At 37.1% G+C, this 20,384-nt stretch overlaps 1 protein-coding gene across 2 annotated transcripts in view; it reads left to right on the top strand.

Moving 5' to 3' along the window:
• LOC126382085 (D(3) dopamine receptor) overlaps positions 1–20,384 on the top strand; it is a 171,547-nt gene that overhangs the window by 55,327 nt on the left and 95,836 nt on the right. For both annotated transcript variants that reach the window (XM_050031809.1, XM_050031810.1), the window contains exons 2-3: positions 12,784–13,540; positions 18,975–19,077. In XM_050031809.1, the coding sequence (XP_049887766.1) occupies positions 12,865–13,540; positions 18,975–19,077 (779 nt within the window). In that variant the 5' untranslated portion in view covers positions 12,784–12,864. The remainder of the gene's footprint in view (positions 1–12,783; positions 13,541–18,974; positions 19,078–20,384) is intronic.

A 20,384-nucleotide genomic window follows, 5' to 3' on the forward strand; every position in this document is an offset into this window, starting at 1 on the left:
CAGAGTTTTTTTAGGCAGGAACCAAATAATTACATTTTGTCGAGGAAATGAGGAAAGGAGATATTGACCAAAGATGTAGGGAACTATGTCCAAATATCTATTTGCGGGAATAGGTCACTAAATACTGAGTATTAAATACCAATTTGTAGTCAAAAATATGCTGCCAGTAAAGTAAATATTTCCCCCTATGGAGCATAATGAACATGATTCTTCATATAAGTATCTATAACTTTTATAGACAGCACATTTTTGACTGCGGTTTGGTATTTATTACTCAGTATTTAGTAACCTATTTTAGTAAATAGGTGTCGTTAGTGGTGGACATTTGAACTGTTTTAAGTCAATCTCCTTTGGTTTTCTTTCAAAGAAATTCTAACCTTGAACCTACAGTGTTGAAGTTTCTTTCTGAATACTAGACCAACACATTTTCAGCGCAAAGACAAAATTTGCGCGATTTATATTAAATTCCAGAAACAATAACATGAAAATCCGGTTAAGGCCAAGGTTTGCCAAGACAGACCAACATCATAATACACATATACTGTTTCGTCAAAGTTATATGATAGACACAATAACGCAATCCGAAACAAAGTTTTGCCTGTACTCTCAAAGGAATCGGTCAGACTGAGTCGTAATTCTGGACAACGAAACTGGTAAAGGTATAGCCATATGACGCGTTGTGGATACGTTACGTTACGACATCTGTGGTGTGATTCCTTAAGACTCTACAGACCACGTTCAGATCAAATCCGGCCAAATAGTTAATGCCATCTGCGGCAAATCTACAATAAGTCACATAAAAAACATTGATGAACATCAGTAAAGTTCACTTCTCTTACATAGACAAGATTTTGTCAAAGAGGTCAAGTCAATGCGCATTTCTGTCTTCTATTTTTCTATTCTTCTATCGTGTGGGTGGTGAGGTGCATTACCAACCTCATTAACCCTGATTTCAGTTGAGCCAAAGGCCCCGACATGACTCACGCTTACGGCTTAACGTGCCTTCCGAAGCACGGAGGAGCTCGAGATGAAAACTTTTTTTTGTGGTCACCCATCCTGTGACCGGCCTTTGCGAAAGTTGCTTCACTTCAACAATCGCAGACCGAGCTCGGTTACCGCTGCGCCACCGAGCTCCTCTATTATTATTATAATAGACGCGTATTCTGTTTTGGGAGACTGGGCTTTTAAACCTTGGATTTTATCACAAGTGTATTAACAGTAATGTGCCATTCTCCGGTATAAAGGCGCAACAGTTATGTAAAAGAGAATATTATGTAAAATAGCTTTATTACCTAGCCTTTAGGAGGATAGGATCAGACTACAAGAGAGAACAACTTGAAAATAAAGCAGCCTTGTCCGTGTTACTTAGTTTTTACATAACATACATAAACAGCCTATATACGTCCCACTGCTGAACACAGGCCTCCCCTCAATCAACCGGAGGGGGTATGGAGCATACTCCACCACGCTGCTCCAATGCGGGTTGGTGGAGGTGTTTTTACGGCTAATAGCCGAGACCAACGGCTTAACGTGCCCTCCGAAGCACGGAATCATCTTACTTTTTCGGACAATTAGGTGATTAAAGCCTGAAAAGTCCTTACCAAACAAAGGACAGTCTCACAAAGTGATTTCGACAATGTCCCTATCAGGAATCAAACCCGGACCTCCAGATCGTGAGCCTAACGCTCTAACCACTAGACCACGGAGGCTGTTTTTACAACAGGAATATTCCTACTTAGGGCACATTCCTGGGACGGTACATCGCTGTTTATACTAGACTCCGGCCCTCACTCAATGTCCGTTAGAATATATAATAAATTACCTAAATTCATAACTGAAATAGACAAAATACATCTCTTTAAAATGTCGTTAAAAATGAAAAAGCATTCTATACGCTCCATGAGTTTTTTAACGAATCTTTGAAATACTGAATATTGTAAATGTACCTATCTTTTATTTTTATTTTATTTTTTAACATAATCTTTACTATTTTTTCTTTAAATTTTAAGTTGTTGTATTACCCTTACAGGGTTCCTGTTTGTACTTTCTTTTATTTTTAAGACCTCTGTAATGCAATAAATATCTTATCTTATATGACCCACTTGTGGGGTGCACGTCATGCGTTGTATAGGTATGGACACATCAAATCAACTGCATCCCACTTGAGACCGTCGATGGTGTTGTCGAGTGTTAGTGATGTACTGTAAACTATATCGATAAAGATTTAATCGAATTAAGTTTGATGTTAATCTTTTATTTTATTTTTTGCGTCAGAAATAAGACGAGGCTTCCAGTATCACTTTTTAAATTTCAAATAATTTTGAAAATTAATTTATTTAGTAGTTAATTTTATACATTAAAGTACTACACCTATTTTATATAATTAAAGTATTGCAACTTGATACCTTCACGCGGTCTTGACAAACAGACGGAAAGGCAAAAAACTGATCCTATAAGGTTTCCGTTTTGCTTTTTGAGATTTGGAACCCTAAAAACAGTACCCTTTTATAGTACAGTGTACAAGGGTACTGTTTTACGTGCAACTCATCATAAGTATAGAGGCATACTGTACTCACCCGGGGAAATGCTTTTTTGGGCAATTCACAAGTATACAGGCATACTGTACTCATCCGGGGGTACTGTGTTTTCGTTCAACTCATAAGTATACAGGCATACTGTACTCACCCGTGCAAAATGTTAAATCGATATTGTAGTTGGGTCGAGATTTAAAGGCTACATCACTATAAGACTAGGCTTACAGTGGAATCAATTAGCGAGGACAGATAGCCCAGTGGACCATTAAACATGAAGTGGCGACGATATGGGAGGCACGTGAGTCATAGTTGACGTTAGCTGTACGTAAGCCTCGGCACAACCTGTGTGGTCTAACACTTGGATGGACAAGTTATTATGGATCAAAGCACAGTCATAGAATAAGGATGGAAATATGTATAGAACGGCAACTCTCCGCTCCCAACCAGCGGCTGAGCTAAGTTTACCACACCGCTCGCTCCTCGGTCTTACTTTAGTCTTCAATCGTATGGGCGACAGATGTCACACACACAGATGCCGTGTATGGTAACGTCAATGTAAACCATATCAACAACTTGCGGGGTACGATGCTCTATTTCGCATTCCGAAAACATCCTTTAGTGACAGCATACCCTCGCCGCCAAACAGGTGATAAAAATGCTCAGTAAAAATATAAATATTATGACATAAGATTACATATTAAGGTGACGTGTTAATCCAATGTTTATCATAATCATTTACAACTTGGCTATGACTAAGGCCCCCAGGACTCTATCTAAGCAACAATATTAAGGCATTACCCACAAAATACTATATTATTCACTAGTTTACAGTTACGTTTATCATTATCATACAGCCCGCGGTCACCAGGACTTTATGGCGAGAGATTGAAGTAGTAACTAAGTTGGCGCTTAAGTGGAATACTTGTAACTTGCTCAAAGGTTAGCCTTACTGCAGACTTGTGTAATGAATTCTTGTCTGGCTTACGAAGGACATAAGATGCAAACTTTACATGGAGGTTTTCCTTATTATAGTTGACAACTTAAGTTAACCGTAAAAACCTTACGCCTTATTACAAAGTTAAATGAAAAATAGTTTTATTCAGTGAATAAGGTAGTTACACTGTCATTCATCATCATCAGCCCATAAACGTCCCCACTGCTGGGGCACGGGCCTTCCCTATGGATGGATAGGGAGATCGGGCCTTAAACCATCACGCGGGTCCAGTGCGGATTGATGGTTATTAACGACTGCTAATGCAGCCGGGACCAAAGGCTTAACGTGCCTTCCGAAGCACGGAGGAGCTCGAGATGAAAACTTTTTTTGTGGTCACCCAAGTACACTGTCATTAGTTACGTTAATATATTTTTGTTTAGAGAATGAATGAAAGTGGATTTACGATAAAAGTTTTGTGACGGATGAAAGTGGTAGAGTTGGAACAGGGAGTCCTAGGCGTAGATAAATACCGAGATCCAGGATGTTTTAATAATTAGATTTTAAATTAACAACACAAATATGTATAATCTATAGACTGTTATACATATTTGTGTTGGTCTGAAATAAACGTTATATTATTATTATTATTATTTTTAAAGAAAGGCCAGGTCAAAAGTACTCTAAAGCGGCGAGCATGCATGAAGTATTTGATGAGAATGGAGGAAGCGAAGATCGTGTGTCATCTTAGTAGGTGAAGTTCCGTGGTCTTTGCCTACCTCAACGGGAAATAGGCGTGATCTTATGTAAGTGTGTGTGTGCATACTTTTTCCAGACGTTCGCCAAAAATATACACACGGTTTTGTCGGTGTAGCATTTTCCATACTACTTTTTTAGGGAAATGCTTGCCCTCTTGCATTCCGCCTCACCTCTTGAAAATGAAAATGTACCTATAAAAAACGTGGACTTATTTCCAATAGAGATCTCTTCCAACCAACCTTGCATGGTGGGAGATATTTGAGACTTACACAATGGTAAAATATATTTCTCTATGGAAGGTACACATCTTAAAAATAGAGCTGCAGACGCTGTTATTGCAGACAACACGTTCAAAAGTTTGGTAAAATGAGTTATCTCGAGTTGTTTGCCATGTTTTATTACCGGTAAACTTGCAGTCGAGCGATAAGAATATGAAACGAGTTCTTTTAGAAACACAATGCTTTGAGAAAAATAGTGTGGACCAAAATGGCGGGTGTACTGTTGCGTTTGACGACGTCGACGGTCCAGCTTGGTCTTAACTAGCGATGAACTCTGGTGGAGCATGCAAACTCAAATAGTGTCTATTCATTTTTGCCTTGAAAATCCCCAAATTATATGTATCGGGGAATAATGACGCAGGAAGAGAATTTTCAGCAATTCGCATAATGAAGGAAAAAGCGAATCTAGCGGTTCGAAAAGAAGGAATGTCGACCAAATACGTATGGAATCGCTCCCCGCGCTTTATCATTTGATGGTGGAAAGGTGCAGGTGGAAACAGTTCGAGCAATTCTCCTTGAGCACACTCACTGAAATGCAATCTGTTAAAATATAAAGACACGCAACCCTTCGGCGATGTTCGAGGCTTGAAGCTTCCCAGATATAAGTTGCTCAATGCCATGAGTTTTCAGACATGAGAATAGTATCAGTAGTACGTTACAAACAGGAGCGTACTTGCGCTGTGTAGAGATTTAGCAGCTGCTCCGGCGTGAAATAACCTCAGACCGTAGAAAGGATACCCAATTTCAAGCAGTCAAGGATATAAGCAGTCTTAGCCCTAGTATCTTCCAAAGTTCAGGTTAGACGATAAATCCATGCTAAAAAGCCGAAGGTTCCGCGTAATTGGTACAGACACATTCCGAAAAGTGGGGATACATAAGGAATGTACCTGCAATATAACTGAATGTACCGTAAGTGAAATTCAATGTACCTCCGTGAAACGAGAGAAATTATAATAATAAATTGAGTAACGGTCTTTTCCCACTTCGTGGGTACCATGTGGCCCGTCAAGTAGTTAATACCATCTGACATCATCATTTCATCATCATCATTGTAATTTTCATCATTTTTTTATCATTTGTCATTTTCGGAGGTATGTGACCTAACCTGTATTGGGCTGGTTTTCCCTTCGCGGGTAGGAAGGTCAGACAGGCAGTCGCTTCTGTAAAAAAACGGACCTGTCAAATCTTCAGGTTAGGTAAGCGGACCCTGTGAAAAACGGGATAATGCTAGGGAGACGATGAAAAGAAAAGGTACGGCGTTTGTCTACCGACCATCTACCTAGCAATAATTCATTTCAATTAAATTATACATCTATTGTTCTAATGTAAATATGCAATTGTTTTTTTTGTTTTAGTGCAATAAATACTTTTGTATCGTATCAGTCCAGTATAATAACGCTTTCAGGATATTGTTGAGGTTGCCGCGATATTGCAGCGCCTCTGGTATATTCGCTGAGGCACACACAGATGGTTTTGCAGCAATCATGCGGAAACGTTGTGCGTCGCTTGCCAGTCCCAACAGTATCCTGAAGATGTTATGTGATAGTTGGGACTCCCCCCTTCTAAAAAGGTGGATGGAGCTTCACATCCTATAATTTGAACTTATGATCGCCCGAATAAATGTCTTACTAACACTAGTTTATAAGTCGTTTGTATACTAACATTCTATGGACTTTGTCCGAAATAAACGATTTTTTTTATTTATTTATTTATTATTATTAAGCCCCAATCTGGAATTTGCAACTCCTAATCTGGGTCTCAATTCCCGATATCCATCGTTTCATTAGACCTGTAAATATAGCGTATGCGTACGATTAACTAGGTGAAGGTTATCGAAAGTTAGTTTAAGCGAACATAACGAAGTTTGATGAGGTTGAAAACATAACGATTATTGAATGCCACTTCATATCAGAAATTGTTCTCTATTTTCCCATATAGAAAATAAAATTTACAAAATTTTGAGGTCAAATTACCCCTTGATTCGTTGTACCGAATAAACTCACTCAGTCTCGTAAAAATATTCAGGCGAGTTGACTACAAAAAAGTATAAAAAGTGTAAAGTCGCCTACAGGCTAGATTTTAAGCGAAATGCCACCTAACTCAAAAAAAAAAATCCCAAGCAAACCGATCCAGTAGTTAGTCTTATAATATACCTACCTATTAATAATTATTATGGCTGTAATTATCATCTATTCTTCGTACGATAAAATTCAAATATTCTTTCAGAGGCCGATGATAAATTTTTGCTACGACGATCCGGATATAATTAATTTTATGGACCAGGTTATAATTTTGTGTTTACTTAAATTAAAATCAAATGATTTTATCCTAATTAATTCAAATCTTAGTTCTACAAACTGATACCTACCTTTCACGTCTACGAAAAGTATGATGGGTTCTTCTTATCGTGTGGGTTGTGAGGTGGATAACCAACCTCATCAACCTTGGTGTCCGGATTATTATTGTACCGCCAAAGGCCTCTGACGTCAAGTAACGACTACGTACTTACATCAGTAAGTAGAAACCGGGGTCAACGGCTTAACGTGCCTTCCGGAGCACCGATCATCTTACTTCTGGACAATCAGGTGATCAGCCTGCAATGTCCTAACCAAACTAGGGATCGCAAAGAGATTTTTGTGAAGGGCTTCAATATATTTTTGCGAGCTTCCTTGTGCCGTAAGGTTTGCGATCGAATTGAGGGCAAACTTCAAGTAGGTATGAACTATTTGCTCATACTTGTATGGCGCGCGTTTCGCGCTCTAAATGCATTTGATTTGACTAGATTTGTGATAGACAATTCAGTAGCAAAAAAGCTCACTATTCAATTCAAGGATTTGATAATTGCAAATAATTGTTGGAAGGTCCAAGCGTAATAATAGTCTCACTACTCTGCGCTTAAAGCGGTTTGCTAATAAGCAAAACAGTCATAAATGTCTCTGTTACGTTTTCACTCTGAATTGAGTCAACGTGCTCACAGAGCCGAGGCATAAAGTGCTATGCTGTATTATCTCAAGCACGACTGGCTCCAGACATTAGCATAACAATATAATCTCCATGTATCGTCGAGATGTTCATCTGTACGTATTTTCTTTACGCGTTTATATCTATTACAATGAATTAAAATGTTGTGGTGTTATATAAAATCATCAAATATATTAAAATTCAAATGTTCTTTATTACCCCAAAAAAAAGTCTCCAAAAGAGATATCTTCAACAGATATAATCTAGAAAATAAAAAAATAATAATAACGGTCTCTGTGGTCCAGTGGTTGAGCGTTGGACTCACGATCCGGAGGCCCCGGGTTCGAATCCCGGTGGGGACATATCACAAAAATCATTTTGTGATCCCTAGTTTGGTTAGGACATTACAGGCTGATCACCTGATTGTCCGAAAGTAAGATTATCCGTGGTTCGGAAGGCACGTTAAGTCGTTGGTCCCGGTTACTATTTACTGATGTAAGTGAGTAATCATTACATGAGCCTTGTCAGGGGCCTTTGGCGGCTCAAACATAATCCTGACACCAGGGTTGATGAGGCTGGTATTCTACCTCACAACCCACACGATAAGAAGATCTAAAAAATTACAATAATAAGATGAAGTATGGAAAAAAGTTGCTGTATTCCTTTGTGTCTGGCGGAGAATCCTATCCCTTCTATACGTAGTAACATAACATTATGTAGCATCATACCGGTATCCCCGACGGGATGGGCAGAGGTCTATATATGTTACGGTAAATGTGATTAATTGAAAATTATTAATATTTTTACAAAATTATTAATAATAACCACATGTTTCGGTAAATTTGAATAAACGATCGAAATTTATTCCTTTTAGTAGTAATTATTAATAATTCACGACACATATTGGTATAAGTTATAAAATAAATGAAATCCCAATGTTTTTTGATCAGCAGGTATTTATTTACAACGCCCCGCCTAGGGTTAAATTTTTAATAAAAACCGACAAATGTGATTAATTTATCACTTTAACCTCAACTTTCGGTAATTATTAATAGATAATTATTAATAATCTTCAATTATTCACTCTTACCGTGACATATACACCCATTCCTCAAATATCTATGCTTTGTATTTTATATTAGAGCTGTTAAACAATAGAGGTAGGTATCCCTGGAAACTGCAATGGCAATATTGATTTATTTAAACAGTATAATATGGCTGCTGGACAGACTAATGTGTACATTTACACAGGTAATTGTAGGCAAAGTGCGTTTGCGCACACATTAGGATGTGAAGTAATGTTATTATACTTGATCACTTTTATTGCTTGTAAAACTACTGTGTAAATAATTTATACTATATTGGCTGTTATAATCCCTATTGTGAGAAAAAATACAATACGGTCTGAAGGCCTATCTTCATCGTCGTGCCTCCTTGGTCCAATAGTTAAGCGTTGGGAGGTCCCGGGTTCGAATCCCTGGTGGCAAAATATCATCACAGGCACCTGATTGTCCGGAAGTAAGTTGATTTGTGCTTCGGAAATCAAGTTAAGCCGTTGCTTCCGGTTACTATTTACTGTTGTAACTACGTAGTCGTTACATGAGTCATGTCAAGGGCCTTTGGCAGTTCAATAATAACCCTGACACCAGGGTTGATGAAGTTGGTAATCCACCTCACAACCCATAAGATAGAAGGTCATCGTCGACCTCCAAGAGTTATTTTCAAGAGCTGCTTGGCACAGGGTCCGAATTAACCTGATTATTTGACAGGTCCGGTTATTTACAAAAGCAACTACATGTTTGACCTTTTGACTTGAAGGAAAAACCAGTTTAATACAATCTTAAAGCCCACAAAGACCTGTTAAAATATAAACCTCATTGTTTAACTATTGTGTCTGGAAAGGGCCGCGGGAGGATATTGCTTCGTTTAGTTGCTTCGTTCAAAACGTTCAGGTGCTCGACGGCGGCAAATTAAGCGATTAGTTCGATTTATTGTAGATTTGCTTCAGATGGCATTAATGGCATTGATGGCATTGATGGCATTAATAGCATTGATGGCATTAATGGCATCGATGGTATTGATGACATTAATAGCATTGATGGCATTAATGGCATTGATAGCATTGATGGCATTAATAGCATGGATGGCATTAATGGCATGTAAATTGTTACTGGCACTAAATTTATTTTACTTATTTTTATTCTTCTTATTCGTCTATGTTTGCGCGGTGGATGCGGTTGCACACAGGTGGCGGTAGCAGCTCAATTTTTAATTGTATTTTATAATGTTGTATGTTTACTAACAATAGAATAAGATTGTAATTACTAACACGATTCGAAAGGTTATTCAACACCTCCATCAACATGCAATGAATCAGCGTGGTGAAGTATGCTCCATAACCCCTCCGGTTGATGAGGGGAGGCCGTGCCCAGCAATGGGACGTACGAGTATAAGCATAGGCTATTTATGTTATCTCATTATATACCTATGTGAAATGAATATGAATATACGACTTTAGAAAATTCCCGACTAATTATTAAAATAATCGTAAATAAATAAATAAATGCAACATAAAAAATAAACCATCAATCAAAACGATTTAATAAAGACATCAAATCAAATATTATTTATTGTACACAAACAATATATCTTACGTATATCTTTCTTTCTTTCTTTAATATCAAAGAACAACTTGCTTGGCAAGAGCTGCGGGTTCAAGTTCCGTCCGAGTCAGACATTTTTCGATTAATTTTTCGGTAAGTGGTATAAAAACAAAAATCAATAGCAAAGAAGTCAATGTTAACCTCCTTCTTCTGTCGTGTGGATTGTGAGGTGGAATACCAACCTCATCAACCCTGGTGTCAAGGTTATTATTGAGCCGCTAAAGGCATGACATGAGTTCTTCCAACCTCCTAAGGCTGAGGTATCCAGACACAATAGTTAAAATCAAATCAAATCAATGGCCTTTGGATTTTTACCCTTTCACGGGCAGAGACCATGGGTCATTGGTGGTTCATAATAGACAGTATGACACCTTGGCATCGGAACGTCATTAGACGTTCTGTCCTTGAAAGTGTTAAAAGAACATTCGGTCTAACGATTTAAGTCCGGGAAAATTGAAAACTCCCAAGTATTTGTAATCCTCGTGAAATGTTTTCAGGAAACGCTGAGAATTGTTTAACAGACCGTTGTATATAATTTTCGAGTTCACCGTGAAGTTTGAGCGGTTAAATGTTTCTGCTAGTTTTACATCTTTGGTGGTTGAGTTTTACGAGTCTCTTGTCGTCTCCTGTCCTTCATATCGTGGTTACAAAGGGGAGTGCACATTAATATGCCTAGGGCACTTATAGTGAGCACTCGCGTTTGAAGTCAAACGGGTAGATGCGGAGTTGAGCACTTTACGGCAACTTTGCAGTAATATATATCTAAACGAACCCCAAGGTTTTGCGACACCTCCAAGGCGAGACTTTTTTTAAACAATATAAGCTCGCCTTTGACCATAGTCTCACGTGATGGTAAGTGTAAATGTGGTCTAGGGTGAATCACGCTTACCTATCTAATGCCTTTTCACTCTAGACTTGAAGACTCAGGTTATAACGTGTTGGAAAAACAGACGACGACAGACAGTTCCAGTCCTTTGCCAATTTGCAGTACTTACTTAGTGTACAACCCGAAAGTTTATGCGGACTTTTGAGTAAATTCGTTTGGGGTTCGGAGTAGGAGTATGCTCGGAGGGTGGGGGCTTAGGTATCATCATTCATCGTCATCACCTTTCATTAATCATCATCAAGAAAAAAAATACATACGACATCGCTGTATGAGCATAGTTCCCTTTACCTTGCCTTTCGGGGAAAAGCAAAACAAAAAAAATATCTGTGAATCAAATATGAAAACAATCTCATAAAGTCGAATTCAGTGGTTTAGAGCCGGGTTCCAAACCCGTAATATTACGACGTAATTAAATTTACTACTTACCTAGGGTAATTTATGTGTTAACTAAATCACTTACATCGAAGTGTAACCTTGAGTTGGCGACCTTTTATAGAAGCAGTAAGCTTAATCTTTTATAGATCACTGTATACTTTATACCTGCACTTCCATTTTAGTCCATATTAATAATAGGTACGTGAGGTATAAATAAATATCAAGGCCTGGAAAATATGGTTTGAAATTGACACGTGCAAACCATATTTTGCACGTAATCACATTACTTGTTACGTTTGAGCGGCCGCAATATACATCTAACGTGATATTCTTTAAAGTTCAATTAAAATGTTGTATCTCATCATCACCAGCCTATTAACGTCCCCACTGCTGGGGCACGGGCCTTTCCTATGGATGGATAGGGAGATCGGGCCTTAAACCATCACGCGGGCCCAGTGCGGATTGATGGTTATTAACGACTGCTAATTCAGCCGGGACCAACGGCTTAACGTGCCTTCCGAAGCACGGAGGAGCTCGAGATGAAAACTTTTTTTTTATGGTCACCCATCCTATGAACGGCCTTTGCGAAAGTTGTTTAACTTCAACAATCGCAGACCGAGCGCGTTTACCGCTGCGCCACCGAGCTCCTCGTGAACATAAGTAGATACTTACTGTGTATTTTTCTACGGAGATAAAGTACTTACACGGGTATTTGCTTCTGCAAAAAATATACATGCTTACAGCCTAATATAAATCTAATTTCGTCGTTGGTCTATAAGCGCTGTTATGTCGTTGAAACCGAAAACTCATGATAGTAAACATTTTTATTAAAAAGCGATTTTAAGTCAATCAGACCAGTGCGTCACTGAAATACTGTGTCATACTGAAATAATATCATAATGCAAAGTCTCGATATATATAAATAGAAAAATAATTACATCCATACGGTTTAATAAAATACATCATTAAATCCACCACAGGCTTCGTCAAAAAGGAACTAAAAACAAGAATAAACCATAAATCCACAAATGTTTCGTCAAAATAGAAAATAAAATAGAAAATGTTATGAAAACGCACTACCCGCCGCCGTCATATTGGGTAGAAGAAAGACCGGCGGTGTTGCTACATTATAAAAAATATAATTTTACTGTATGTTTAACTTAAAATAATCTAACCGTTTTGATTGATAGGTATGTTTAAAAAATCCAATTATCACTTAATTTGTAAACTAATCTAATACTCTAATATACTCGTATTGAGGAAACGAGAAGTATGTTAGAATCGAAGCAAATGATATTCCATAGTCTCTGTTTACCCCGGTGGGAAATAGGCATGTGTTTATGTATATATGTGTTAATTACTCAACCTTCAACTAACATTAGTTTCTTTGTTACAGATGCTAACATAGCAACACTGCGGTACTTACTGATGAACACCAAAAATGCTTCAAGAGGTGACCTGACGCCGCCCAAATGGAATGAACCTGCTGGCTATGACGAATTACACCTTATTGGAGACAACTCTTCAGGATTTCGCCTGCCGCCTCATACCAGGGTTCGGGTGTTCCAACACCACCGTACGAACTGGTCTCGATTGCGACAACTATGGCAACACTGTCGATTACAACTGCGAACTGAACATTGACATCCAAAATGAAACGTCGTATACTTGCCGTGCGTGTTCTAACCAAACACTGGACAGTTTTAGCAACAATACAATATGCAATCCTCACTTCAAGCTGAATCTGGTGACAATCATCTTTGAGAGTGCGCTTAAAAGCCTCTGGCTCAGGCTACCTTACAATGATCTCTGTGATTTCGACTCTCTATTCTGTGCCAATGACGGAATCAACCGGACGTTGTACATAGATCTGTCTAATAGTGTTAATACTGAGTATGAAAATTTTCAGTGTAGTTGGTTTAGGAACGGTTCGGATGATTTCGTGAGTGATAAAGCTAGGTATGATTGGAGTTTCCTCTTTGTGATATTGTTTATAGTAGCTGGGGGTGTGGGGAATATACTGGTGTGTCTTGCTGTGTGTTTGGACAAGAGGTTGCAAAATGTGACCAATTATTTTTTACTTTCGCTGGCGATTGCTGACCTGCTAGTCAGTTTGTTCGTCATGCCCATGGGAGCGATACCCGGATTTTTAGGTAAGGATTTGATGTTTCATTTATTTATTTAAACATAAGGAAACTACCTTTAAAATGTATTTTTTTTTATTATAAAATAGACGAAAAAAAGATTTTTTATGAACTGATTCTGGATTTGAAATGATGGAAAAGTCAAAACTTTTACGAAAATCAATTTACGTATTGTATTGACCACCTGATTGTCCGAAAGTAAGATAGATGATTCGTGATTCGGAAGGCACGTTAAGCCGTTGGTTCCGGTTACTGATTCAAGTTAGTAGTCGTTACATGAGCCATGTATTTTTTATGTCAGGGGCTTTTGGCGGTAACCCTGACATCGGGGTTGATGGGGTTGGTAATCCACCTCACAACCCACACGATAGAAGAAAGTTAAAACTTTAAACAATTTGATATTTAATCAACTTGAACGGTACTTGTCTACTACGTAATTAGAAATTAGCATTCATAACTTGTGGCTACTAAAAATACAGAATAATGCAAATCAAACATTTTCTAAAAAAAATAAAGAGATATTTTGCTTTATAAAAATCTTAAATAAAATTATACATTTAATATTCCCTTGCCTTTGTGTTTGAAGCAAACCTAATCAACTGGGAAAATGCAGTGAACTTTGATCTTTATGTAGCTGCATGATTAGGTATCTATTGTAGGTATAGTTACCTCCCTCTGCGAATTATCTTCGACATTTGACATTTACTTCGTATCATGAACTGTTTTACAACCCATGCATAAGATAGGATCAAAATGTCAAAAAAAAAAATAGTTCATCAAAAATGAACTTGAATCGATTAATTGAATCATCGCTAATTTAAGAGCCAAGCTCTTGTCGGTTTAGCATTCTCCGTGCTACTATTTTAGTGAAAAATAGGGCAGTGGTTTCCCTCATGCCTCTACCCCGTAATACTCTGACGCAAGTGGGATGGCGCCTAGAGTAGTCTATTTCAAAGACGTACTACGACTACTATCCTCCGCCTTTGAATAGTACTGACAGTTACTAATTGAATCATCATCATCATCATCAGCCCATTAACGTCCCCACTGCTGGGGCACGGGCCTTCCCTATGGATGGATAGGGAGATCGGGCCTTAAACCACCACGCGGGCCCAGTGCGGATTGGTGGTTATTAACGACTGCTAATGCAGCCGGGACCAACGCTTAACGTGCCTTCCGAAGCACGGAGGAGCTCGAGATGAAAACTTTTTTTTTTTTTGTGTGTGAATAAACTTACTAAATTAGTTTCCTCATTAAGTTATTATGTCAACTCTGACCGATCTACTCTACCGATCTGATCTGCTCTACTCTGCGATCTACTCTGAACCGGCGTGCGTGTATGAAGCGATTGATGAATGTGGAGGAAGCAAGAGAAGTGTGTCAGGTTCGAAGCAAATGGAATTCTATAGTCGTTGCTTACCCCAGTGGGAAATATGCGTGAGTTTATGTATTTATGTTATTATGTCAAAAATGGCAAAAATAATACTCCACATTTGTCCAGCTAGTATTGAGTGCCATCGAGGGAAGTCTATAATAAGTTACGCTTCGCGAAAAAAATCAAGTCTATGAAGTCTCGTCAGATAAACGATTACGTGATCAACTATAGGTTGAAAATAAAACAGAAATTAATAGTTAATCATATTTATTTTGTTTAAAAAATAATAGAAATCAAAAGTCTAGTCCATATATAAAGAGAATCTGACTAAGGAATGACATTTAATTAAAAAAAAAACAACTCAGACAATTACTAAAACTAATGAAATGACTGGATTTGACTCTCTTCTCTTTTTCTTGTTTTGCTCTTCTTCTTTTTCTTTTTTGTTTATTTTTGCTTTTAAAGCTTTTAAAAATATTTTTGTTACCAAATTTGAATAATGGTAATGCCTCTCCCCAGAAGACGTTACTTCGCATTTTATTTATATTACTGCGTCATTCATTAATTCATTCAGCAGATGTTCGCTCGTCCGTCATGTTCAATATTGAATTAATGCACACATTAGCACTTAACATACGGTTGTTTGAGACGCGATTTCCTTATAAATGTTTTCTTTTTTGTACTTAGCTGCTTACTAGGATACCGTGACAACGTAAATATAATATCGTCAAATAAAAGTCTGTCACAAAGAGAAATGTCGTATTAGAGAATGAATCGTATTAAGTTTTATCAAATTTGCACCGTCTAGCCTACATACAATATACAATATTCTTTATTTGCATACTATGATGTACTATGTATGTTATATATTTATTTGCAAGTATTTATTGGTAAGTTGTACTTATAGTTTGTACCCGCAATCTTTAAATTATTATTTTTGACATTTTTCCTCACCTTATGGTTGTGTGGAAGAAATCGCTTTAAGCGATAAGACCGCCATTTGCCATGTACTTAGTTAAGAGACTATTTTTAATTAAAAACTACTATTACGACTATTTTTTTTAAAGCTGCCACAGAAACGCTGTTTGAATCATCTGATAAAGATGTAAAGGCCTGAGATGATGATGATGATTTTTAATTATTTCTTTTTATTTTGGTGCAATAAAGTGTATTTGTATTGTATTGTATTGTATGATGGTGTAACAAGTTTGTTAGTTACATATAAGTTTTACATCATACACATAACATACATACACATATACGTATTATATAGGTCTAGTTCAATACCGTATTTTAGAAAATAAAAAGAAATATTATGTATTTTTCAACACACTTGAACGTAAAGTAGCTCTTATTGCACCGATTTTTGATACATAAAGCACCTTAATAAAACACTTGTGCTGTAATGTGACATTACCGCACTGGCATTAATAGTTTTTATTACAGTGGAATTGAAATTACGTATCGAAAATAGTTTTTACGTTAATAAATAATAATTATGTAACTATTTAAATATAATAAATTAACATTTTATTTCTTTAAAATATTTATTTTTGTTAAAAAATTAACATTAATTTACTCTATAATATTATCATTATATTCAGTGTTGTATATTTTTATTATTTGTCTGCTTGCTCATTGACGCCATTGCTTCTCATTTTGTCTGCGCGCGCACTGCTAATTTAACCCGAGATAATAGAAATAGTTTTTTTTTATAAATGTCAAATTTTTACATATTTATATTCATATTCATTTATTTATTGTAATTTCACAAGTAGTTAAGGCGTTACATTGTAGTGGGTACATGTGACGCCCTACAAGGGCAAAGTTGTGTTTTAGAAATATGCGGTAAATGATGGTTGGCATTAACATTGGAGACAGTGCCCATTGTTTAGCCCATTGTTTAGATTTTTCTTTTTTTTTTACGTGACTTATTGTAGATTTGCTGCAAATGGCATTAAATACTTGGCCGGAACCATTGTTCAGGGAGTATTATTTAAAATAATGATATTCAGAGAAGTTACCCAGTTAGAAGAAGAAAGTTCGAATCCCAACACGGACCTAAATCAATGAATATCGAATTCATGTTGGGATCTTAAATGTTTATCACATGCTCAGCTGTGAAGGAAAACATTTCGAGGAAACCTACATTCCCGAAAAATGCATTTCAGAGGTATGTGACCTTACCTGTTTTGGGCTGATTTTCCCTTCGCGGGTTGGAAGGTCGGGCACTTCTGTAATATAACTGGTTCTGTCAAAGTTCAGGTTAGGCAAGCTTACCCTGATAAATAAGATAACGCTAGGGAGATAGTTAGATAAAGAGTTGTATAAAAGCCAATTGAAAACCCACTCCAAAATCAGAACAAAAGCCTCCAACATCTGAATTAGCATTATCATCTCTAGTGACACTCATTCCTTTCTGTCTCCAATCTCGTCCCGGAATTGTATTTCAAAAGTGTCACAGTCAACATATATGTAAATTCAAGCGAGGATATTACCCCAACCCTGCGCCTAGCGCCTGTTGCTTTGAAAACGGGATGTTTGCCGGGAAGCAATTTTCCGTAGCCCTTGCTCCAAACAAAACCTTTGAAGTTCATTCTTTCAGCTTCTCGTTTCAAAATGACATTCTGTTGGACATAACTGCCGCGCTGTAGGTTTATACAGATTTTCAAGAGTAGTCTTAATGGTCTCAATGTCTGTTCAAATGATGTGAATATGACTACTGCTAACTTTGCTTGTTTTTCTATCTTAACATGACATAGCATCAAGCTTGTATGTGAAAAGGTACTGTTAAGGACAGCACGTCTTTGTTAAAAATCAGTCTTTTTTAAAAAACACACGTTTTAAATTTCCTACAGAAAGTTTATTACTGATAAAACAAAGAATTATAGGAAGCAATTCTCTGATTTTTGACGACTCTATTCGCGCGCGATTAAAGGCTGACTACTTGATAATATTAAATTGAATTATGTTTACGTTGTACTTCATTAGTGTTCAAGTAGGATATAACAGTACGCAGATGTGTATCGTAGGTATTACCCACTCCTCGCTAGCTATATCCTTTTTTACTCTGATTTGTTCTTAATTCATTTGTAAGTGCCTTCAGTGTTTTTTTTTTAAATTTTACTGTATATTGTGTTTATATATGGAGTGAGTATTATTTTATTTTATAAAATATATGTTAGTCAGTTATGACCTCAATAAAACCATTGGTTTTAAGAGTCCACTAAATGTACTATTGCATTTTTGTTTTATTTTTACTAAAATAGACCACTTTGAATTTCCAACCAATTTGACGTCACAGCCTATAACCGCCAGATAATCAAGCCGCTTCTTGTCACACGTCATTTGTTAAATTCTGACAGTTGGTTTAGAAGTTAAGTTAGAATAGATGTGCATACACTCATATATACGTACAGAGCGGTCAAACACATAACCCTTCTTTTTGTTTCGCCGCAGTCGGGTAGAAAGAACCATAACAGAGACTTTAGAGAACCGGAGAGGTTATATGATTGGCCACCTGATACGACTGCGGCTCTTAAATAATCAGAGAGATCTTGGACGAAGACTGAAAGAAGGAGACGAATTGAGAAGATCGCGAAATTGATAACCTCCTTCTTTTTCAAGCCGGTTAAAAATGCAGAGGACGTGGCGTAATCCTATATTATGTGTATGTTATGTTGTAAGAAACGCGTGCGCGTTGCGGTAGCGTCGGTTAGGACGCGACGCGATTGGAGGGTGCGACATCAGGGGGTGAAGTGTGGGGCGGAGGGGAATTTAAAGATCGGCGCTTACAGTATCTAATAAGTGTACACCGCCACATCGCCATCTATCAATTGTATAAAAATACTTTATGTATATTTAAAAAAAAAAGAACGTCTAGGACCCTGTGCCGAGGTTTTTCTTACAGCTTCTTATCCCCGGCTATACAGGTTGTGAGTAGCTGCAGTAGTTTTAGGCGGATGAGACGTTCGTTATGTAAAAATTGACGATTCAAAGTGTAACTATGTTACCTACTGAATAAAGATATTTTTGAATTTGAATCCTCACCTATCCAACTGTTTGCAGGGTACTGGCCGCTGGGCGTGGTGTGGTGCAACGTGTACGTCACGTGTGACGTGCTCGCGTGCTCCGCCAGCATCATGCACATGTGCTTCATCAGCATTGGCAGGTAATTCTTCTTTCGTTTATCTGCCCATCATTATCTTCTTTGTGCTGATGACAAAATAAGAAATTTCGATTTGTCGCATGGTTGCAAAAGGCTCTATGCCACTTTTTGTTGACGTTACTTTATTTATTTATATCTTGCCTATCTAAATACAGTACAATATAAATGAGACATATCCTTTTATCTATGATGTAATTTTATCAATACTATTTTCCGTTCTTTCCGTATGTTTTCCCACGTTGGAATTCCCATTACTCCTAAGAACACACGGCCTCTGCATACTATGACTAGCTATTTACGTAACATACGACTGATATGATCATTATTACATTTATGTGTGTGTTGCTATTGGGGTCTAAGGCCATAACGATTTGTATGATTATGTTAATGTGAGCAAACATCTATGAATGTCTGTAAGTATTGTTTTTGTGAAGATTTGCATACTTCTACATATTACAATGTCGTGGTGTAAGTATGTGATATAGAGCTCAAAGCAAAAAAAGAGCATAAAATTATATTTTTTTGCATATACCTATAAAGGTTTATGAAAGATCACAATACATTGGACGAATTAGTAATGATTCATTACTTACAGTATTCATGTACATTCAACCATCCATTTAGACATCCATCATGGGGGATAAGAAATGTCTATACTACCAATATATATCATATTTTCTAGAAATACTGGAGTTTGTAATATGTTTGTTACTCTTTTACACAAAAACTACTGAACATATTTTAATGAAACTTGACAGCAATATACTTATACATTTGATTAATACTTAAACTATTTTTTTCAGGTTTAAAGTTATTTATTTTATTATACCTATATTATTTATTTAAAAAACAAAATAATATACAATATGTCAAATGACGATAATAAAATGAAACAAAACAGAAAATACTTAATTTAACATTGTAGAAGGGACTTAGCCAAGACTATAATTTAAAAAGATATAAGTGTAAACGGACAACAGTAGGAGGTGGGTAATTATACTAAATAATAATATCTATCAAATGTTTGGGTCATAAATGATTATCACGTGCTCAACGGTGAAGGAAAACATTCCCGAGAAATGCATTTTCGGAGGTGTGTGACCTATCCTGTATTGGGCTGGTTTTACGTTCGCGGGTTGGAAGGTCAGACACGCAGTCGCTTGTGTAAAAAACCGGACCTGTCAAATCTTCAGGTTAGGTAAGTGGACCCTGTCATGGGATAATCCTAGGGAGATTATATTCTGTGACAGTTTCACCGATTTCCTGCGCATGATAAGGAGTTTTCATAAATTCACATATTCAATATTCAT

Source organism: Pectinophora gossypiella, chromosome 3 (genome assembly GCF_024362695.1).
Source record: "Pectinophora gossypiella chromosome 3, ilPecGoss1.1, whole genome shotgun sequence".
NCBI lineage: Eukaryota > Metazoa > Arthropoda > Insecta > Lepidoptera > Gelechiidae > Pectinophora > Pectinophora gossypiella.